The sequence below is a fragment of the Corvus cornix genome, chromosome 3 (assembly GCF_000738735.6).
Source record: "Corvus cornix cornix isolate S_Up_H32 chromosome 3, ASM73873v5, whole genome shotgun sequence".
Lineage (NCBI taxonomy): Eukaryota > Metazoa > Chordata > Aves > Passeriformes > Corvidae > Corvus > Corvus cornix.
In genome coordinates, this window is record NC_047056.1 from 72,767,798 (window position 1) to 72,789,032 (window position 21,235).

Sequence of the window (21,235 nt, forward strand, 5' to 3'; positions counted from 1 at the left end):
AAGAAACCAAATCTAAATTAAAGCAAATAAATCTTCTGTCCCCTAACTCCAAAAACATAAGAGGCACTGACCTTTCTCAAAAGGATAATTTTAGCTTTAAAAACATTCAGCTTCATATATAGAAGAGCCCTTCTCTTTAGGCACATTTAACATTCCATGCTATCATCTGCTAAATAAATATACAAAGTACCAAGCCTAAACCTGTGTTTTCTTTTCTTGCCACATATAGAGGAAAAAACTGTTTTGACAAAACAGAATTGAATGACCCAATATAAAAAAAAAAGAATGTTCAGCACTTTTTCTGGAGACTCAACTTATTTTCAAGCAAGCTACTTCATAAAAGCAATCCAATATTCCTCTCATGTACTATATATGCTGGTAATTAGCAAGGGCTGTTAAAAATAAGGATGAACCCATGCACTGTAAAGAATCTTTCAAAACTAAAAGAAATTGTTTCTCAGATGGTTTTTTACAAGCATGGACTATGAAATTATTTGATAATGGGTGTTAACACAGTACAGAGAAATTAACAAATCACTGCCCATGGTAGATATGAAACATTATTTTGTGTGATACTATAGAACTTTTGACAAAACAGTCTTCAGATCTTGACTAACTTATGGAAGTTGTTTATCCAAGACATTTGAAAACACAAAATTAGGTAGATGACATCTACTTTGCTTTCAGTTAAACCCAATTAGATAAAATTACAAATTTTTAATGAGAGATGTCACTGTTTTGGCTGCAGAGATACTTTCAAAAACAATATTCATAGTATGTATGTTTAAAACATTATAACTTGGCCATAGAGTGTGCAAAAATAAAGTCACAGAAAACTGGGCATGTAAACTCAATTATGAGTGTGTAAGACAGGATTATGTGCATTTGAAAAGAAATTACAATACAGTGTGGCATAATATCTTCCAGCATCTCCAAGCTCGTTCTAAAGATGAAGGGAATGCAAATGTAATTATTAAATGTCACAAGTAGTTAGAAATAATGATTTAGATAAAAAGTGAATGGCATTCAGACAGATGTCTAGCAATGAAGTCTGTGAAACACAATGAATCAAGCAGAACAATTCTAGTCAGTCAAAATCAAAATAGAAGGAGGCCACCAAGTACACTCATTATTTAATCAGCTATTCACCAATGAAAACTTAGAAGATTTTACTAGTGAAGATGGTTTATCCAACTGAATCCTCTCCAAGGGCTTTAGTGAAGACCCTTGAGATCCTAAGATTCAAGGTACTGTTGAGATTCAAAAGGATATGTAGGATCCTGACATGTTTGGGTAGTGAAATACTCAGTGTAACATGTAAGTGACTAACTGAAACAAAGAAGAAATCACAGAATGAAAAGTAGTTCAACATGACTTTTTAAGCAACTTTCCATAAATATCCTCAGATTCTATAAAAGACTGCATTGCAATGCTCCATCAATATGGAGAGGAAATATATGTTTTAAAATCTGTAACACCTCTATGTAGGAAGTCATAAAAGTAAAGTCAGAATGGGTACTTAAGTAAGCGAAAATGAAGAGATTGAGCTGCTCATAGTAAGAGACACAAAATTCCTTAAGGATGAAAAGAGTTACAATTCAGCCTTTCAAAATACCTAGATTCTTGGATAATTAGTAATGAATTGTAGAGCCTTGCAATGACTTTCAGAATAATGAGAAGAAAAGTAACAGAAAGGATGGAAAGAGTTTCTAGGCCATCTTCAATTTTACAGAGCATTATTAAAATACTTCTATACTCTTCATTAAGAAAAAATAAAATCTGATTAGGGTAATCTACAAAGGACAAAGAATTAACATAAAACGTACTGGTGAAGCAACTGGGACAAAAAATGCATATGACAAGGTGCTTTCCTTACGGCAGAGTCACCAAACCTACCGCTTTCCTAAAATCCTACATCATGAGAGGCAAAAAAAAATCAATTTCTTGACATAGGAGTCCAGAATTGATTCTCTTCAAGTGAATATATTTTTCTTCTTCAACATGCATCTGGAGATTTAGCCAATGGGGAGTATTACATTTTCTGTTGGACTGCTAAAGCAGCTGGTTATGATTTTTTCAGCCAACCTCAATAAAGTCATTTTGGTTGTTTTGCTGGCAGCAGTTTCTTCATAGTTTTGATGCATGGCAAGTACCTTCTGGGATTTCAGACTGATCTACCACCTATATAGCAAGGATTTAGAGAACTAGGGATTTTTACCCCGAAAATGTAAGGGGGATATTTATGCTAAAAAGTTTAAAAGAGAAGAAGTTTTCTCTTGCTGTGATCTCTAACAGTATTATAGCAGAGGTAGATGTAGTATTGTGCTTGTATGCAGACTCGTAAATGCCGTGGAAGTCTTGTCTCTTCTTGAACAGCTGAAGGAGATTTGAAGAATTCAGAAGTGGTTCAAGCAAATTGAGGGGTTAGGATGAGGAGTCCATACTGAGTTGTTTATTTATAAACTATAAATTTCATAAACTGACATTAATTTTCTTCTGGAGGACTCAGAGAGATCAAAGCATTCTTCCAAGTTTCAAAATGCAAAAAGTGAGAGATTGTTTCTTAATTCATTGCTATCCAAGTCCTTCTTTAAGCCGTATATCCTCATCCAAAACATTTAGATTGTATAACACTGATTGTGATCTAATCATAACTCCTCAAAATAATTACACAACCTAGATGATGATTGTGAGAAGGAATTATAATTCCAGTATATTTTGCATTTTTTGTATAGAAAAGAGACAGATCATCAGATCTGCGTGCTAGCCACAGAAAATTACTTAATTACTTAAATACTGTTACTAATTATACAGATTTATGCTAATATAAATGGCATACTGTGCACTAAACTGTTTAAACAATTTAAAACTTTCATCCGCATTTTGGGAAAAGTGATACTTAGAAGTATCTGGGCATATCTGAAATACAGGCAAGTCTTGCTTACAAAATTTCCAGTGACTGCTGTCCAGGCAAGATAACTGTACAATTTCATTGTTAGAACATTTAGCAGGATAGACTGGGTAAAAAACAAGTGCTTAATAATTTGTTTATGAGTTCAAAAAATTAAGATACAATATATAATTAAGATGTCTTCTTTATATTACCTCATCTATTGAAACTTCATTTGAATGATAGAATTCCAAAATTAAAATTCTGCAGGTCTCATGTAAAGGAGAAGAAATTTAGTTTAGCAAGTAAGCTTTCTAGAACATTCACCCAAAATACTAGGATGTCTTGGTATACACAAACATATTTTTTAATTTAAAAAACCATCAAAGAGAAAGAAAAATTCTTGTCAGGCCATGTGCCTGGTTCACTTGACAAAAAAAAATCAGTGTTCCAGAGGTTGGCACAGTTACTTTTTATTTTTCACAGTAAAAATGATCTCTAGCATTAGCAAGGATTTGTTTTTCAACCAGAAAAAAATTATGTGAAAAAAAGCAGACTATACAGAATCTTTTGGAGGCAATCAACTAAGGGTCATCAGGTGCAACTTGGTTTCAAAGACATAAAATTTTCTGATTTTAAAATAATTGTTATGGAACAATTTTGAGAAGTGTGTAATTTTTGGCATGCTTTTAGGCTTGTCTACTTGCACAGCATTATAGTGACAATATCCCCACTTGCATTACAACTGAGGCAAAATTAAATCTTTCCATTACAATTGAGGCCAAACTATCTTAAAACTGTAAAACTATAAGAGAAGCAGATTTCAGGGTTGACACCTGGACTGCCCTATTGGATGATGAATCTAATCCTGGAAACACCTCATAGCATATGCTGCAGTACTCTAGAGAGATTTCAGGAGATAAAATTCTCATAGAAAGAAAGCTTGTTAAGAATAAAGGGCAAATATGCTAACTTCCAACTTGAATAATTATCAACATAGTAATTTAGGAACCAGAGCCCCATAGTAACTGGAAAAGTAGTTTCCTCTCATTCTATCATTCATTCCTTTCCATCAAGGTAGCTTTCCAGGAGTAGCTTGAAAATCAATCAGACAAGCTCAAGGACAGAAACCAGCTGATCAAAAATATAAAATAAAAATGAAGACTGATGAGATGTAAAAGGATATGCATGCACTCCAGAGAGACTTAATGCTTAGGCATCTGTTACAGTCTGAAGCAATTCCTTAGCTTCTTCACAGAGAAAATATTAAGATAAATGTGTGGGGACTTTATAAAACTTGTCTTCTTTCATTATGTTTTATTCCAGCTGGTAAGAGAAAAATATAATTTGTTGATGAGGCAATGTTCATTGTGCTCTCATCAGTGCTTATGAGGAAATGGAAAAATAAGTGATAACAAATGCTTTGTCAGGGGGAACCAGCACAAGGGCTTGAGTTAGGAAATGTAGAATAGCATAACTCCAAAGGGAGGATAAGGCAGGAAGTCCTAGAATAAAAAATTGTGTAAAGGCAAATTAAGCCCTTTAAAATGACAACCCGTGACTCAATATTAACAATTAGGGCAGTGAGCACAGTTTAATGTATATTTGGACAATATTCACTGATACTTCAGACAGCTCAGTGTAAGACGCATAAGAGCTCAATAGTGGACCATTTTATCCAGGATACGTTATCTGCTTCGCATCTGATCTGTAAAAGTAAAGCACCTTGCTAAGGCAGCTGTATCTCTTCCAGTTTTGAAGATAGGTCACCTAAGAGTAAACTTACTTATGACAGACAGATATGCCCACAGAAAAAAAAAAAAAGACCTGACTACACAGAGAAATCCTTCAGTATGCAGGGAATAACTTGAAATCCAGTAAATTAGGCATAAAATTATTTGATAAAAATATTTAAGGAATTTAGTCTCCAATATATGTTTTCAGAAAAGATGCAAAGAGACATGGATGTTTAAAATTATGCATAAGAGACTCAAAAATACAATACAATCATCAGAAAACCAGCTAAAGATTAATTTTGAAAGTCATTTATAGGAAAACCTATGTAAATAAAACATATTAAGCATTTTTCAAAGCATAAAACTGGTTTTCTTCATATTGCCTACACAGAAAGGGAAGGATCCTCCAGTTACCAAGAGATTAGATTTTGCCGGCCAAAAACAGGAAGAGTCTTTTTCTTGTACACAGACTGATGGAAAAGAGGGGACAATATGTGTCTATGAAGTTGATATACAACACTGTAAGAGAACAGCATGTTGCTTAGAAATGAAATAATGGTTTCCAGCAACAGACAGAAATAAAAAGAATTCTGCTGAGATTTTTGATTATACAGATCAGAAAAAGTTGTGTAATTGACAGAAGTCCAAAAAAGAGTTGGTGTACTTTAATGAATTCTTAGTTTTCCTTCTAATAATATCTAAATTGTGAATTTAACTGGTATTCTAAATCAAAGAAACTAGTAAAGGCAGAGGCATAAAGGTAAGGTATTGGAATGCAGCAGGATTTCAGATGACACAAGACACTGCTAGCAGACACAAAAAGACAGTGTTATCTAGCACCAGAAACAGATCAATTACTATTGCCACAAGAGGAAAAAATACTATGTGAATTTCTCAGTTTACAGAAAATGAATAGGCTTAATGTCAAGCAGACTGGATTTATATATCAGTCATCAGTCTGTACAAGAAAGAAAGGAATGTTCAGAGACTAACCACCCTAACTACTGATATTCAACAGCAGCAACAGACAAGATTAAGAAGAGGTTTTTGTATATATGGAGAAGGGACAATCTACTATACATCCCCACAAAGGACGGCAATTAAAGAAAACACTGTGTACAACACATATACGTTCATCCTACCTGCAATGCAAAATCTGTGTGTTCAAAAGAAGAATCATCTTTTTGGGGGGAACTACAAGAGGAAAATAAAATAGAAAAGCCCTCCAGCTAACACATGAATCTTACCTAGATTGTTGTCTTGCTGAGTGTGCAAAGATTACAGCTCTTTACATATGGTTCTCAAACTGGAAGGAAAATCCAATGCTCTTGCAAATAAAGGAAAGGACTGATATAGATTTATGTTATAGTTCTCCTTCTATGGAAGTATTTTCAGCAATTCATTCTTAAAGATTCTTGAACCTTTTACTAATTTCTTCATCTTTCCTTAAATATCACCATACCACTAATTAATGAGTGAGATCCAATTGGCACATGAGAACAGTGCTTTCCATTTTCAGTGTACCAAGCTCTTACATGCCAACAATGATTGGAAGACGTGGTGAAACAATTAACATCACAAAACATTGGACACAAAAATAGTAGATTTCAATTTTAAAATAAATATTCTATACTGAACACTCTGATGAGCTGTAATTACAAAACATTATATCATAAAAGACATACTAAGTACTGCTCCAAACAAAGGCACACCTTATTATGAAACACATAGTAATTATTATGAAACACTGGCAGTTAAACATCCATTATGAAAGGATTGTTATGGAATAGAAATCTTCTTAATAAGAAACTCTAGATAGAACCTATTAAACTAGTGGCACGCAGTCCAAGAGTTTCACAACACCAGGACTGAAAAACACATCATCAGCTGTGCAATATCTAACATATAATCTGTACTGAAAATACATACCACTAGGCTGCAAAGTCCTCTTCACCACCGCACTTCAAAGTACCTCTCTTTACATGACAGGTAAAATTTTTGAATTGTATTTGTAAACAGGTCTTTAACTTTTAAATAATGTTCTTCTTTCTCTCTGCTTAGCATTCAGCAGGGAATTCAACTTTTAATTAAGACCTGTTTCCTTTTATGAATGATAGTGTTAGAAAATGCTATTACATACTATTAAGTCATTCTGTATTATGAATAAAATCTGTAGATTGTCTTACATAACCCTACATCTTTTATTTCTAAATGTGTTATCAATATTTGATTGTACCAGTTAAGAAATACTGAAAATCTCTAGATATGAAGGCTAGTATAAATTTATGTGTAAAAAAAGTATCCTATACAACTCTACAAAAACCAAATCCCTCTGCTCACTATAAAACATATTCCATATTGCTTTACACTGAAGATAATGCTTCCAATTACATAGGGAATTTATGGTGCTGGTCACAAAAGCAGACAAGTGAAAAAAAAGTCAGCCTTATTGGTCTATTATCTTGTGCTTCTGTATGAAAATAAACATTCCTTCCTGTTCTGCTAGTGATCTCAAGTGCCCAAATAACTTAGTTAAAAAAAAAAAAAAAGAAAGGCTTCAAGAAAATCTATCTTTCCTAAAAAACATGTCAAGGAACATTTTCAAAGCGTAGGTAGGAACTCAGCCATACCAATCCCACGAACATCAGTGGGAGCTACCTGTGAAAAGTACTATGCATCATGCTGAAAATGTCCTTCAGTGATAACAGTAGGGTTAAAACTTTTGGACATATGCATAAATATTTTACAATTTCACAAGATAACAGTTGTGATTTACGCTCAGCTGTTCTTTCAGAGATATCTGTATGACAGGAACACCTCAGAAACTATTGTACTCTCTGGTTATACAGTCCACTAAAGTATACAGGTCTTTCAAGAAACTTTCAACATAAGTCTGGCTCTTTAAATCAGACTTTAAAAAAAGATGCATAGTAAAGTCTTTCATTACAAAATATGCTTCACTGTTATCTGTATTACTTCAATACCTCATGTACTTCATCTACAGGTGCTAAATTACTTTTAAACTGGTTTCTAAAAATATCGTTTCTCCCTAATATGGGAATGATACAACTTCTCCAAAATGAAACAGAGAGTATCAAAGACAGATGGAGAATCCTGATACTAACTACAGCAAAATAGAAAAAGGAAGATATGAAGATTATACTGTGAACCACACAATGAAATCATGGAAATCTCAGGACTGAAGTGAGATTTCATTATCAACTCAAACAAAAAGACCCCATCTTATTAAAGAGATAACAGCCTATATAGTTTATGTACATTTGATTTTAAAACGTTGCAAGTGACTACAAGGGGAAAAGAGGCTACATACACTGTTCTGATTTTTTCTTTTGTTGTCATGACAAAAGCCAAAGTTACAACATGTAAGTCTGTATTTATGTGAGCATCTGAACTCAGCCCTAATGAGTTAAGAAGGAAAAGGTAACATATCCCAACATATTGGGATTTTTTGACAAAATATTTTTTTCTGCTCATTTGGGTTGAAAAAAACCAGATAAAAAAGTGAGCCCTATCTATCAAATCAATTTTTAATTTAACATTTGATGTATTGAGTTCCTTAATTCCAAAAGCTCAACTAAGTTTCCAAAAACATTTCATTCAGAGACTTTAAATTCTGTGAAGTATCTCAGGGATTTCACCTAGCACAAAATTTTAAAAAATAAATATTGTTACCCTACTTCTAAGATACTAATCTACACAAACTGTTTTGCAAGTGGTAGACGCCTAGTTTGGACATCTAGAATTAGTGTGGGCAGATAAGTACTCAATTTGAGATTGAGCACCACAGCATAAAAACAAATCAGGGTAACAAAATAAAACATGCAAACCCTGTGTTTCTAAATGCAAACTTATTGGGAAAAGATATTTTGAAAATTTTCTGGTGTCTCTATATTGGTCAATAAAAGAAGAAATCTAGCTAGCATATTCAAGACTTAGGGGAAAAGTCCAGTAACAAAATGGAGACTTACTATGGCAGTGGAGAATATTAATAGTGAGAACCCTCATCATTAATTATTCTTCTGTAAATCATGAAGTTTAAATATAAGAGTATGAAAATAAGAAAATTTTTGTGACTTTTGACAATTATTAGTAAGAAAAAAATGGTAACAATTGCCAAAAAAATCACAAAAGTTGACATGTTACCTGGCTATGACAAAGAGCACACAACTGACACCCAAGTAAGCCAGCAGAATATACATCCAGATATCAGGGGAGAGAGGATTCAGGAAGGAGAAGACGCCCGGGTTTGTACCATTGGGCTTGCGGTACAAAATACTTATTCCAAGAGTCATAAAGGGCTTGGAAAAGTCGATGACCTTCTCACGAACATAGGTAATTGCCAATGGTGCAACTGCAAGGTCAGCTTTCTGTTAACAGAAATACAAAGAGAGAAAAAGGCTGTAAGTCAGAAGAAACAGGCTGAAGCAGACAATCAGATTATGCAAAACACAAACTTTGTATGGAGGAGGTTTGTTCTTGTACTAGGTTGCCTGAAATTTAAAACTCTCTTCTCCCTATAAGTAAGGCAACAGATTTATTCTACTTCCTCTTTGCTAAACTGGCATAGCATTTGGAAAAAAATTAAAAGCACTAGTACAGGGATACAAATGAAGAAAAATATTGCATCTTGCAGAAAACATGAACATCCATTATAACATACTTTAAAATTTTATTAATTGTGCATTTCAACATATGTCTTCTCTTTGTCACTCCTTCACTCAATTTGGTCTTTAGAAGCAAATATATTTAGGAGGCAGACATGACTATGCTAGTAGAAGTGCAGGGAAAGGGCCACGAGGCTGTTCTTCACCTTTTAGCATAAAATAACTGGTACAAAATGAAGACCAGTTTAAAATTGAAAGTGCTACATGTGAAAAGTTGCTGAGGAGGTTTTAACAAAGTACAACTGTCCTTACTAGTTTGTGGAAATCACTACAAAACTTACAGAGAGTTATTAATCAATTGGAGTATTTAAGATGAAATCATACAATTGAATGCATTTTGTCAATTAACATTTAGTTTTAGATATTTTAGCAATAATTCATAGGAGATTAGTAAATGGCCTATACTATTCTTTTAATCAAAACTTAATGGAAATCAGAGTGACAAAGATCTACAGAATCTACTTCTTAATCTTTGTCAACAGCTCTTGAAACACTCCTGTGCATGTACATATGTGTATGTGTGTGTGCATGCACACATAAGAAAGAGGAAAGTTCAGAGCAAGCAAGTTTACAGTACAAGATCTGGAAAGCTGTAAACTAAGAATTCCTTATAAACTTTACATAAATATAAGTATGTAATGACAGAAATGGTATAGCTACCACAGAATACTGTTACCCAAGTAATATATCCAAGTAACATAGCTGAAAATAACACCATTTTCAGAATGCCTGTTTTAAGATACAGAGATTTTATCCCCAATAAAATAAGTTCATACATTTATATACTTTTTGCTCATTTGGTATTGTATATGCTCCATAACACTCAACATTCCATGCAATGTAGCATTTCACTGTTCCCTTTAATTTTTGTTTTCTCACCTTACACAAAGGTCTTCTATGGTATATTCTTGGTATGAGCATTTATATAATTAGATCTACTGTGGTAAGTTACAATGTGAAACTCTGTTGGCACTGTTCGTGTAATTTGGTAAGGGTTTATTGGTCAAAAAATAACATGCACTTCATTTCCATTGGTATTAAGAACTTATAATCAAACCAGCAAGGCTTAATTCCACAGTGGATGACTTTTTATGGATTGCATATTATTGATGATATTCCAGCTGATGCAGAAAGAAAATCGTAAAGTAAGAAACTGAAACTAATTTGGATTAAAAGTTATAGGTCAACACGTAGAAGTTTGCAAAATATAAAAACTCAAGCTATTTGTGAAGCAAATAGCAGACCTTAACCTAAGAGTCTGAAGCCTACTTACTAGAAACTGTCAGAAGAGGCGGCTTCCCAAAGACAAAGAAATTAGATCTTTTGGAAGGCTATTGGTAGATGTGAATTTTGGTCTTATTATTTTAAGACAAACTTAATGAATAACAAATAATTTATTTCAATAAACACCATAGAAAATCCAACCTCTGGTCATTAGATGGAAACAAAACTATATACAAATGAATATAGGTTGTAACTATCTCTAGTGGAGCCAAGCTGCAGATGAAATTAGAAAAATAACTGATCAAAAAATAATCCCAGCCTGACAGGACAGATATAAAATTTATGTATATAACTTGACATCTCAAGATTCTCTTCAGAGCTGAGTAATTCTGTTTCAATACTCTTGAACTAGAATATCACTGTAAGAAGAAAAATTAAGCATTTAACAAACAAAATCCAGAGTCTTTAATACCTGAGGAAATTACTAACTTCAAAATGTAATGCTACCACATGTAACAACTTTTGCTAATATACTTTATCTCCAAAATACTCAATTCTCCTGGCAATTCTTTCATTTTGAAAACAGCACTATTTGAAAGTATGAGAAAGCAGGAGCCAATTTTCCAGAAGTGCAATACCAGTGTTTCTTAGCCTCATCTAATGAAGAAATGCAAGAGAATCCTCTTTAGTTTACTTCTAGGGATGAATAGGGGAGGAATGGTGTAAAATTAGTATTTTATCAGTCAATATTTAACAACATTAACAAATTAGTATATCCTAGAATGGTTTTTTGATAAGTTTCATTACAAATAACATTTGTTTCATGTGGCAGCGATTGATGATTCCATTTTTTAGAATGAATGTATGCATGCTTCTGTCCTTTATAGGAATAAAAAGATATATCTATCTGAAAACACAATCCGTAATAGCACTTATTCTTTCTTGAGATGGAAGCCTTTTTATGACAGCATCCAAGGATTGGTGAGTTAAGTAAGCTAGTTGCTACAAAGAAAAATTCTGCACCAACTAAAGGTTACAACAGTGATTAGAAACAGTCTGACAAGGACATTCCAACACAAGGCACAGTCCTGAGGAAAACGGAAGAGTTGCACAGCCTACTGTGCTATGTGCTGGAGGAGTGCTCTGCAGATAATAACGTGTGGTTGTGCATCCTCTCCCTTCCCATCCCATTTATATTCTCTCCACACCTGTATAAAGTTTCCCTGTCTTGCTACCATGTGCAGTTGTAGAATGTTCATTCACCAACAAACAACTCAAGGTCTCCCTGATTTATTTCTGCTACAGAAGTGACTAAGGCGGGCTAAAGTCCTCCTCCTTTGCTTCTTCATTGACATTTTACCTCCAAGCAGCTTGTTCACTGACTCCTCTACATAAAGTAGCATTCAAAGAAAAAGAGAGGACATTTTTTGATTTGCACAGGGCTGAAATTTGGTACATAACCTCTAAGAAGAGAGATTTTAAAATTGTACTGAATTCAATCTATGCTTGCAGAAACAAATAATGTCAGCAAGAAATCTGCACATTAATGTTGAGAAGTGTATGGCCATAGCATGCATAGAAAGTTGGTATTTGCAGAAATTGATGGGTTTTCTGTGAAAATTATAAAACCAGGAGAAACAATCACAATAATTCTGGGGGAAATAGAATTTTAAAAGGATTTTATAGCTTCTACTAATAACACGGGGGAAAGGAAAAACAAACACTGCTTGAATTTTCTTTTGTTGATAATTCTCTGAAAAGCTTTAGTCTCACCTATTTTGTTCAAAAGAACGAAGAATTTAAATTCAATCTAGAAACAGAAGCAATAAAATGGCTAATAGTTCTTTTTAATTAGAGTCTACAAGTACACAATATTCTACCATAATAATTGGGTTTGTTAGCCAATGTAAATGGAGTCTTCTGGTAAGAATTTTGCTCTGAACATTTTGCATTGATTTAGCAACCATTAATGTTTGTACTAAAAATGCAAAGGGTATCATCCACTATCGATTGCCCATTGTTTATACAGTCAATAAGTACAATCATATTGTAACTGTATAATATACACAAAACTATGCATACACTGAAAAGACATTTAAGTAATTTTACTTCTCTACAGGCAGCAATGCACTTATTGCCTGCAATTATTCTTGAAAATAAAGGAATCTACCTTTTTAAAAGAAAAACTTCATAAGCTTTTGTTTAATCTGCTGTTTCATCAGCCTAAGACCCTAAGTCATTATGTAAACTTCTTCTTCAGCCACCCCAGTTTTTCAAGACTGTTAACCTGAGTTGAATTTCAGTTAAATTCCCTTTGGAGAAAATGCATCCCCAAGATATAAGATGAAGGGTAAAGCACAGCTTCAATTCTTTAAATCTGTCTAACACACTCTTAATTCACAGAGACCTTATGCATCATTCCTGTTCACATAAGTGCATTTCCCTGCCACTGGTTTGAAAAGATAAGATCTGTAATTAGCTTTTAAGCTTACGGTCTATCCTAAACTACCTTGTTCATGCTTCTACATTATAGAAAATTTTATACCCCACAAGAATTTTTTGGTCTTCTGACAAAATCTTAATTTCCTTTGAAACCACTAGGACCTTATTAGGGTTTCATGGTTATTTTTAACTAGCCACTTACATTACTTTGACAGAAATTGCTTCTCTAGTACCTTTCACAGGATCATAGTACAATTCAATTGGGGAGAGATCAGGAGGTCTCTAGTGCAATTTTCTGTTCAAAGCATCTGCACGATGAGACCAGGTTGCTCCGTGCTTTACCCAGTCAGTGTTGAAAACCTCCAAGGAAGGTGACTACATGCCATTTCTGGATAAGCCAATCCACTGCTTATCACTGTTTATCCACATAGTGAAAAAGTTTCTACAGACAAGCAGTGCAGCAGGCTGTTTTTAGAGAGGTTATGCAATTTCCATCCTTGGAGGTTTTCAGTTTATGCTTGCTGCCTTTGGTCTTCCTGCCAGGCTCCTCTGTGAAAAGCCCAGATGAAGCTTCTTGATAACCCCCTCACATGTCCTGGAAAGCTGCTACTAGAAATTTATTAATTTGCACTTTGTCAAAAGTGAGTAACATACCATAAATTCAAAAAAAAAAAAAAACCCCAACAGATTTGATAGGTGAATTTAGATGTCATAACTTCGTATTTGTGGAGTCCTGACTGGTATAATTTAAACTCAATTTCTAGCAATATCACATATAGATGGAACAGTAGCAGTTGCTACTTTATAAACATAATAAAGTACTTTAACATAAGAAAGTGGTATATGATGACAGTTTCAATAGATACTGGCTCACCTAACACATATGTTTGTAACTCCTGAGTTGCTTCTCAATATTTGTTCAGCAATAAAAAGTAACTGGAAGACAGGTGGTTTACTCAGATTCATTTCACTGACAGTAATATTACACAGATGTTTCATTTCTTTAGACCTTCTTGTGTCAGCATGGCAAGTTATTTTCTTGGCAAAGTCTTGAACAGCAGTGGTAACTAATGGTTTTCTGATCTGCTCTCCCTTTGGAGAGGATCCTGATCTAGAAATCAGCAAGATCATTTACCTAGAGACAGAATTTTTTTAAAGGTAAGAAGTTTTGCAGAGGAAATTTGCGTTCTGTCCACTACCATAGAAACAACTTTCTATATGAATTCAACTAGACAAAAATGGAATGTATGGAATGCATGGAATCCTTCCTAAAGTGGCTTTTAAATAGGATAAAGCATACATTTGATCAACATAGCATTGTCTAGAACTGACTTTTGGTATTGTTTTCTGTTTGCTCCTTTGTTATTATGTGAATGTTTAGTCGAGGAAAAATGATAGTACTAAACCAGTGGGAACTCTCTAATTAGTTAATTTATATTATTTCTTCTTATTCAGGGTTGTTCTATTCAATTCTCATTTGCCTATGCCAGTATGGATAATATTTAATAGCTGAATAGATGCAACATGAGTATCCATTAAAAATAGATATAGTTTCTGACTGTTGATTTATAGTACACTTTCACTAAAGTATTTTGCACCAACTTCAGTCTAATCAACAGGTATGCAAATTGTATGTAAAAGGACTAGAGGCAGTAGACCATGAAACTATATGTAACAGGAAGATGAGTCACTATTCAACAGTAAAAAAACCTCAGACACAACTCTCATCACTTAATTTCAGGAACCTTGTAGAAAGGTTTCTTCTAATTTTTAGAAGAGCGGGATTCACATACCCCCAGAAAGGGCAAACTGTCAAAGACATTTACAAGACTGTGTAGATATTGTGGCTCAGAAATCAGGAAACTCCCCCATTAAGAAGAAAAACATTAAAATAAGAGTATTTACATTAAAATGTTTCAGTTCTTCTTTGCTGTTTTACACACCCTTTCTAACATTGTATTTTTGTACTAGAGATGGTAACATTGATTCTTTTTTTGTAGCTAGCATTTTTATTGTTATACTTTCCATATTTACTGCAACTTCCTGGAAGCACTGGGGTTTTTTGCCAGTTGCTAACCAGCTGTCACCTAAAATTTCAGCTACTGCACTCAAGACAAAAAAAAATCTTCCATCTTTTAATTTTGACATAATTTCTGTTCTCAAATAGATGGGGTTTTATCAAATTGTTTCAGTGAGCTCAATTCATCATGCAATAAAGTTTGACTTGTGTCAAATTTGACTTACTCCCATTTTTCTGTATTACTTTGTCATCTGCAATTTTTCACAATGGAATCAAAATGATTAATAACATTTTTGCACATCATTTGGATGGAAGTAGATCACTGCAGGATATGCCACCTTTTATTGATTAACAATACTCAATTAAGAATTTTTTGAAATCTATAATTTCATCAGCTTAATTAATGGGGTAAAACTTATTAATATGGACAAAATCAGCCTCCTGTGTACTCATCCCCCTCATCTGCATTTTGATGCAGGAATCACAATCCACACTCTGGAATTCTCAATTAATCATTAGATTCCAAGGTCTTAAACTTAACTAAAAGTGGTCATTATTACAAACAATAAGAAAAAAAAGGTCTTTTTAGAAAAGTCTATCAAATATCAAATAAAAAACAGAAGTGGTTTTATATTGTTTATATTCTCAAAACCTTATCTCATAATATGTTTTACATGTCCCATAATTATTAAAAAATGGTTAAAATAGTAAAGATTATATTTCAAAAATATTGTCACAAATATAAAGAAGAAAAATGTTAACAGTACTTTTATACACTACATCCTAATTTCGTTCTGTTCTGCATAGGGTATATATAAGCTAACTCATTTTAGAAACTTGTTACATTTATTTAAATTGAATGAAGCTTATCCAGGCTCTAGGCATTATTTAAATACTAAAGATACCAGGACAAACTTATTAACAATCAGCTTTAATGAAAATAAAATGCAAATCCTAAGGATGAAATCTGTGGTGGCTGGGTTAAAGTATTTCTGTTATTTATAAGATGAAATCTATTAAATACTTTAAAATGTCATTACTGTTATAATTTATTCCTTATTTAGTGAAGTTTTGCTTCATTCTAGAAGACAAGTGTGAACAGAGGAGTACAAATACATAATGAATACGAACACACAACAAAACAAGAAAAACACTGTTCTGCATGAGAAGCAGATGTAGACAAATTCCAGCCTAACTACTGCACAGCTGGAAAGTGGATGGAGAGTTAAGTAACATTATCTATGTTATTAGAACCTCATGAAGTTCAAGGCCAAATGCAAGGTCCTGCACCTTTTCCAGGGCAATTCCAAGCACAAATAAAGGCTGGGCAGAGAGTGGATCATGACTAGCCCTGATGAGAAGGACTTTGGAGGTGTTTGTGGACCAAAAGCTCAACGCAGCCCAGCAATTTCTGCTTGAAGGTAACCCATAAAGCCAACTGCATCCTGAGCTGCATCTGTAGAAGTGTGAACAGGAGAGTGAGGTGATTCCACCCCTTTACTCTGCTCTTGTGAGACCTCAACTAGAGTACTTTCTCCAGCTCTGGGGCCCCCAGCACAAAACAGACCTGTTGGAAAGAGTCCAGAGGAGAGACAGTAAATTGGTCAGAGAGCTGGAGCACCTCTCCTATGGAAACATGCTGAGAGAACTGGGGCTGTTCCGACTGGGGAAGAGAAGGCTTTGGGCAGACCTTACAGCACCTTCCAGTACCTAAAGTGGGAAAACAAGAAGGCTGGAGAGGGACTTTTACAAGGGTATGTAGTGACAGGACAAGGGGGAATGACCTTAAGATGAAGGAGAGTAGCTGATGATTAGATATAAGGAAGAAATTCTTTACTGTGAGGGTGGTGAGGCACTAGAACAGGTTGCCCAGAGAAACTGTGGACTCCCCATCCGTGGAGGTGCTTAAGGCTAGGTTGGATGGGGTTCTGAGTAACCTGGTCTAGAAGAAGATTCCCTGCCATTGGCAGCGGGTTTGGAACTTGATGGTCTTTAAGGTTCCTTCCAGCCCAAGACTTCTACAATTACTTGATCTTTACTGATTCGTAATTGTCAATGTCTACCCAGAACTTTATGAGACAAGTGGACAGGTGGATTGAATTGAAAATTAATTGCCATGATTTTAAAGAATAACTTTTGGTATATTTTTGCCAAGACACTTCTTTTAGAATAAGTGTAGCACTCTTTACAATAACAAAGAAAAATCCAGCAAAATACAAATGGTTTTCTAGTAACAGTCTATTTTCCATACTATAAATGAATTTTTAATTTCTAATAGCAGATTATTGTATACATTTCTATAGCAGAAAAAGAAGTAAAAGATCTTCCTTCAAGTTTAATACTTTTCAGTTTTTGAAACTTGACTTTATAACCTTAAAAGGAAACTTTTTAACCATTTATGTTACAATACATGGGTTTTATATATAAAAAATGCTCTTTGTATGTCATTTATTTATCCAATATCCTGAGTTAAAAAACTCTAACAGGTATGTATACTGTTTCACATTTTCTTCTGGCACTTTTTGAGTATCCTGCCCCACAGGCTCACATAAAAATATGCACACATTCTTTACAAGCACCTATACATAATTGTTGACATGCTTATGTATGTGTGTATATATATTTGTTTCACACTAACATACTTTCTCAGGAAGAAAAGTTACTTATCTTTGGAAGTTACCAAACATTACTGGCCCTCATATTTGGGCTCTCAGAGGTCAGGAAATAGCAAAATCCAAACTGACTGCATGGATGAATTTCAACATATGGTCACCAAGTAACATGGTTTTCTTCCTAAAGCACACACACACAGTAGTTTCATTTCCTGTATTTTGGACTTATGTAAGGCTGCTCTCACTGTCTTTTTTTAACTCTATTTGACATCTATATAATTTTCTTAAACAACTCAATTGATGCCTTGAAAATAACAGATCAGACTTGATACCCTCCAGATCCCCAAAAATTATGGATGATGTGTTTTGGTCATCATTTCCAGAGACACATCTCCCACCAGCACATCCTGAAACTCTTTTACCAAAATGGTGTTTCCATGAAAATTGACATATTTGAGGTTTCAACAGTCCCTCCTCTCTATCTTCCTTCTGACTTTAAGATATGTTGAAATTCTTTGGAGATGAGTAAAAGACAAATTACAGCACTATTAAAAATCAATGTCTAATACAAGGGATAAGCCCCAGTGGAAATTAGCTCTTCTATTAGAGAATTCTATTTTACTCATGTATTTCACTCATTGGGTTTTTGTTTCTATGTATGCATAAATTTTTGTTTCTATGTATACATAGAAACAAAAATCCCAATGTTATTTTCTACCATTCTTTATTATCATTATAGCAACAAAAGTAAAAGATCAGATAAAGGTATGAGGATATGAAAAATGTAATACATTTATGAATACAGCCCTAATCCTGGATCCAATCAGTTCCTAATCATTACTGTAAGCATGGATGATGCTTGAGCTAAAGCATTATTGTTTGGAGTCTCATTTGAAAAATTTCATGCCACTGCCTTGATGGGCTATGATTCACTTTGCTGGCAGTGCGGTGAAAATTAATTCCAATCATTCACTGTACAGTTTTTCTCTGTAACTGGAAACTAATCATTTTATAAACCCACATGCCAGGGATGTCCATAGTACCCTAACTGTAAAAGAACAGTACATGGGCATTTGTAGCTAAACAAACAAGAAAGCAATATTCCTTAGTGTCAAGAAATTTCAAATAAACTACCCGTTGAGTACAGATCTCCAGAAAAAAAATCCACACATCTCAGAGCACTTAAAAGACCTTACTGTCAAACTCTCCTGCCGCTTTTGGTATCAAATCATTGTGAATGTAGTTAAAATTTTTCATCCAGTTTCTTTGGGAAACATAGGACATGATTAGCTAAAAAAATCATGTATTAACATTTACAACCCTTTAGGAAAATTGTATACTTTATTATTCTCTATGCTTTACTGTAATATTAGAATTGTTACTGGGCCTTGCTTTAATAAATGCAAACTCTCTGGAAGTTCCTTGTTCTTTGGAAAACAAATTGTTCACTTAAAACTACTGTCATATTGGAAACTGCATCTGTTCTTGAAATCAGTAACAATTTAATAGGGAATTCATATATGTACATATATGTTCCTCACTGAATTAATACATATGTTTTGCAAACTTGGCCTAAAACTTTGGCTTAGGATTTCTTTGGCATATTAGATCACTGACTTTTTTTTTTTCCATTTCCCTGACATTTTTTGTGGATTTATGCATCTCTGCTTGAAGTTTACTTTCTGCATAACTTTTGCTGAGTTAGGATCTGTTGGCACATTTTTCCATGGAATATCATACACGGCCTTTATTAGAGAGTGACAAAGTAGCCACGAAAACTGTCTTCTTGTGAGCACAGAGATGAATGTTTAGCTGTTGGTTTGAAATGAAATTCCATTGTCATATAGAAGACCATCTCTTTGATCTTTTACTTTTAAACAAACAAATTTTTAAAAAAAGGAACAGAAGGTGCATAGTATGGCATATTTAAGTGAGCTACATTGATAAATTCAGGCATGAAAAATATTTGAAGAGAGGTTCTGTGAGTCTGTGAATATATGCAGTTTGCTTTAAGTGAAAAACAGGATCTCAAGCAACAGAAGAGATATGGTTAGCTGCTTGTCAGCGACACACTGATGCTTATTCAGCTTGGGACAAATTACTTTGGAAATAAAAGGTCAGAGCACTTGAAGTTGTGGTTTAATGAATTAGCAAATAGACTGAAAAGCACAAAAAGGACAAATGATGTTTTCTGGCATGTTACAAATTATCATAAGAAATTATCCTATGACCCCAGGACATGTTTCACACAGAAATTAAATGCTACTTTAACGAGAAAAGAAAACATGCAAACAATAAAAACTGGAATCCACTATGAATATTTGAAACAGTAAAAACACACATGAAAGGTATGTTACAGGCACATAACAGTTAAAGAATCACGGATGCTATATTGTGACACAGAATAACTGGAAGGAGTTGGAACACTATTTTTAAATATTAAATAATGCAAATTAGTAGCTTTATTTAAAGAGATGGTTGTGCTGGAGTTCCAACATGGCTTAATAAATGCAACTAATAATGATTACTGGAAGTTCAGAGAAGAGATCTTCAGCATAGATTAGTAATGCTTAATCTGCAAGATAAATAAATGAATACCAAGAATAAAATGCTCTCAAAAGAGATGGCTTTCAAATAGCTCAACAGGAAAATGGGGAAAGAGATGAATTATAAACAAAACATAAAACAGCCAAAAACACAAACTGATAAGGAAAATAAAACCAAAATAAAACAATAACATTTATTTTTTATATATTATTTTATTTTATTTTACAGAGAGTACAGGAAAAAATGAATTGTGGCTTTTGGGGTTTTTTTAAGAGGGTAAGTAAAAATAAAATAAAATGCCAAGATCCTAGAAAAACAGCATTTAAACAGGGTTAGTGGAAATCAGTAGTCATTCAGCTTACCATCTATCTATATTCACCAGAGTTGCTGGTTCAAGCAACAGCAGTAGCTGAACTGCAGACTTGCCAAAACACTATGTTGTTTATGGCATATTACCCCTCAATACATCACTTTCCCAAAGTATCAGAGAAAAAATTTATTATGTATAGAAAACCTCTAGCATGAGTGAAATTTTCATCATATGACACCTGACATGCAGTTGCAGATTCTAGTTCCACTAATAAAATGAGGAAGCCATGAAGCAGACATGGTGCTTTGGTGCTTTAAAGAGCACTGATAGTGCACAATTTTATTGTTAAGCCTATTTAATGATGATGAAAAGAGAAACACTGCTAGATCTATCTTTTTTTTTTTCTTTTTTTCTTTCTTTCTTTCTTTCTCTTTCTTTCCTTCCTTCCTTTCTTTCTTTCTTTCCTTTCTTTCTTCTTTCTTTCTTTCTTTCTTTCTCTTTCTTTCCTTTCTTTTTCTTTCTTTCCTTCTTTCCTTTCTTTCTTTCTTTCTTCTTCTTCTTCTTCTTTCCTTTCTTTCTTTCTTTCCTTTCCTTCCTCTTCCTTCTTCTTCCTTCTTCTTCCTTCCTTCCTTCCTTCCTTCCTTTCTCTTTCTTTCTTTCTTTCTTTCTTTCTTTCTTCTTTCTTTCTCTTTTCCGCCTAAAGATTCTCTAACTGCCTATTACCATCAAATCTTCTGAGATTTTAACTAATAAAAGAGCCATGGCTAAA

The 21,235-nt window shown here is 33.8% G+C and overlaps 1 protein-coding gene across 8 annotated transcripts in view; it reads right to left on the reverse strand.

The window, feature by feature from the left end:
• The window catches only part of GRIK2 (glutamate ionotropic receptor kainate type subunit 2), a 366,191-nt gene that overhangs the window by 131,546 nt on the left and 213,410 nt on the right, over positions 1–21,235 (reverse strand). For all 8 annotated transcript variants that reach the window (XR_005604049.1, XM_039568102.1, XM_039568100.1 and 5 more), the window contains one exon: positions 8,791–9,014. Coding sequence is in view for 7 of the 8 variants with exons in the window: in XM_039568102.1 (XP_039424036.1) it covers positions 8,791–9,014 (224 nt within the window). In the remaining variant the exon portion in view is untranslated. The remainder of the gene's footprint in view (positions 1–8,790; positions 9,015–21,235) is intronic.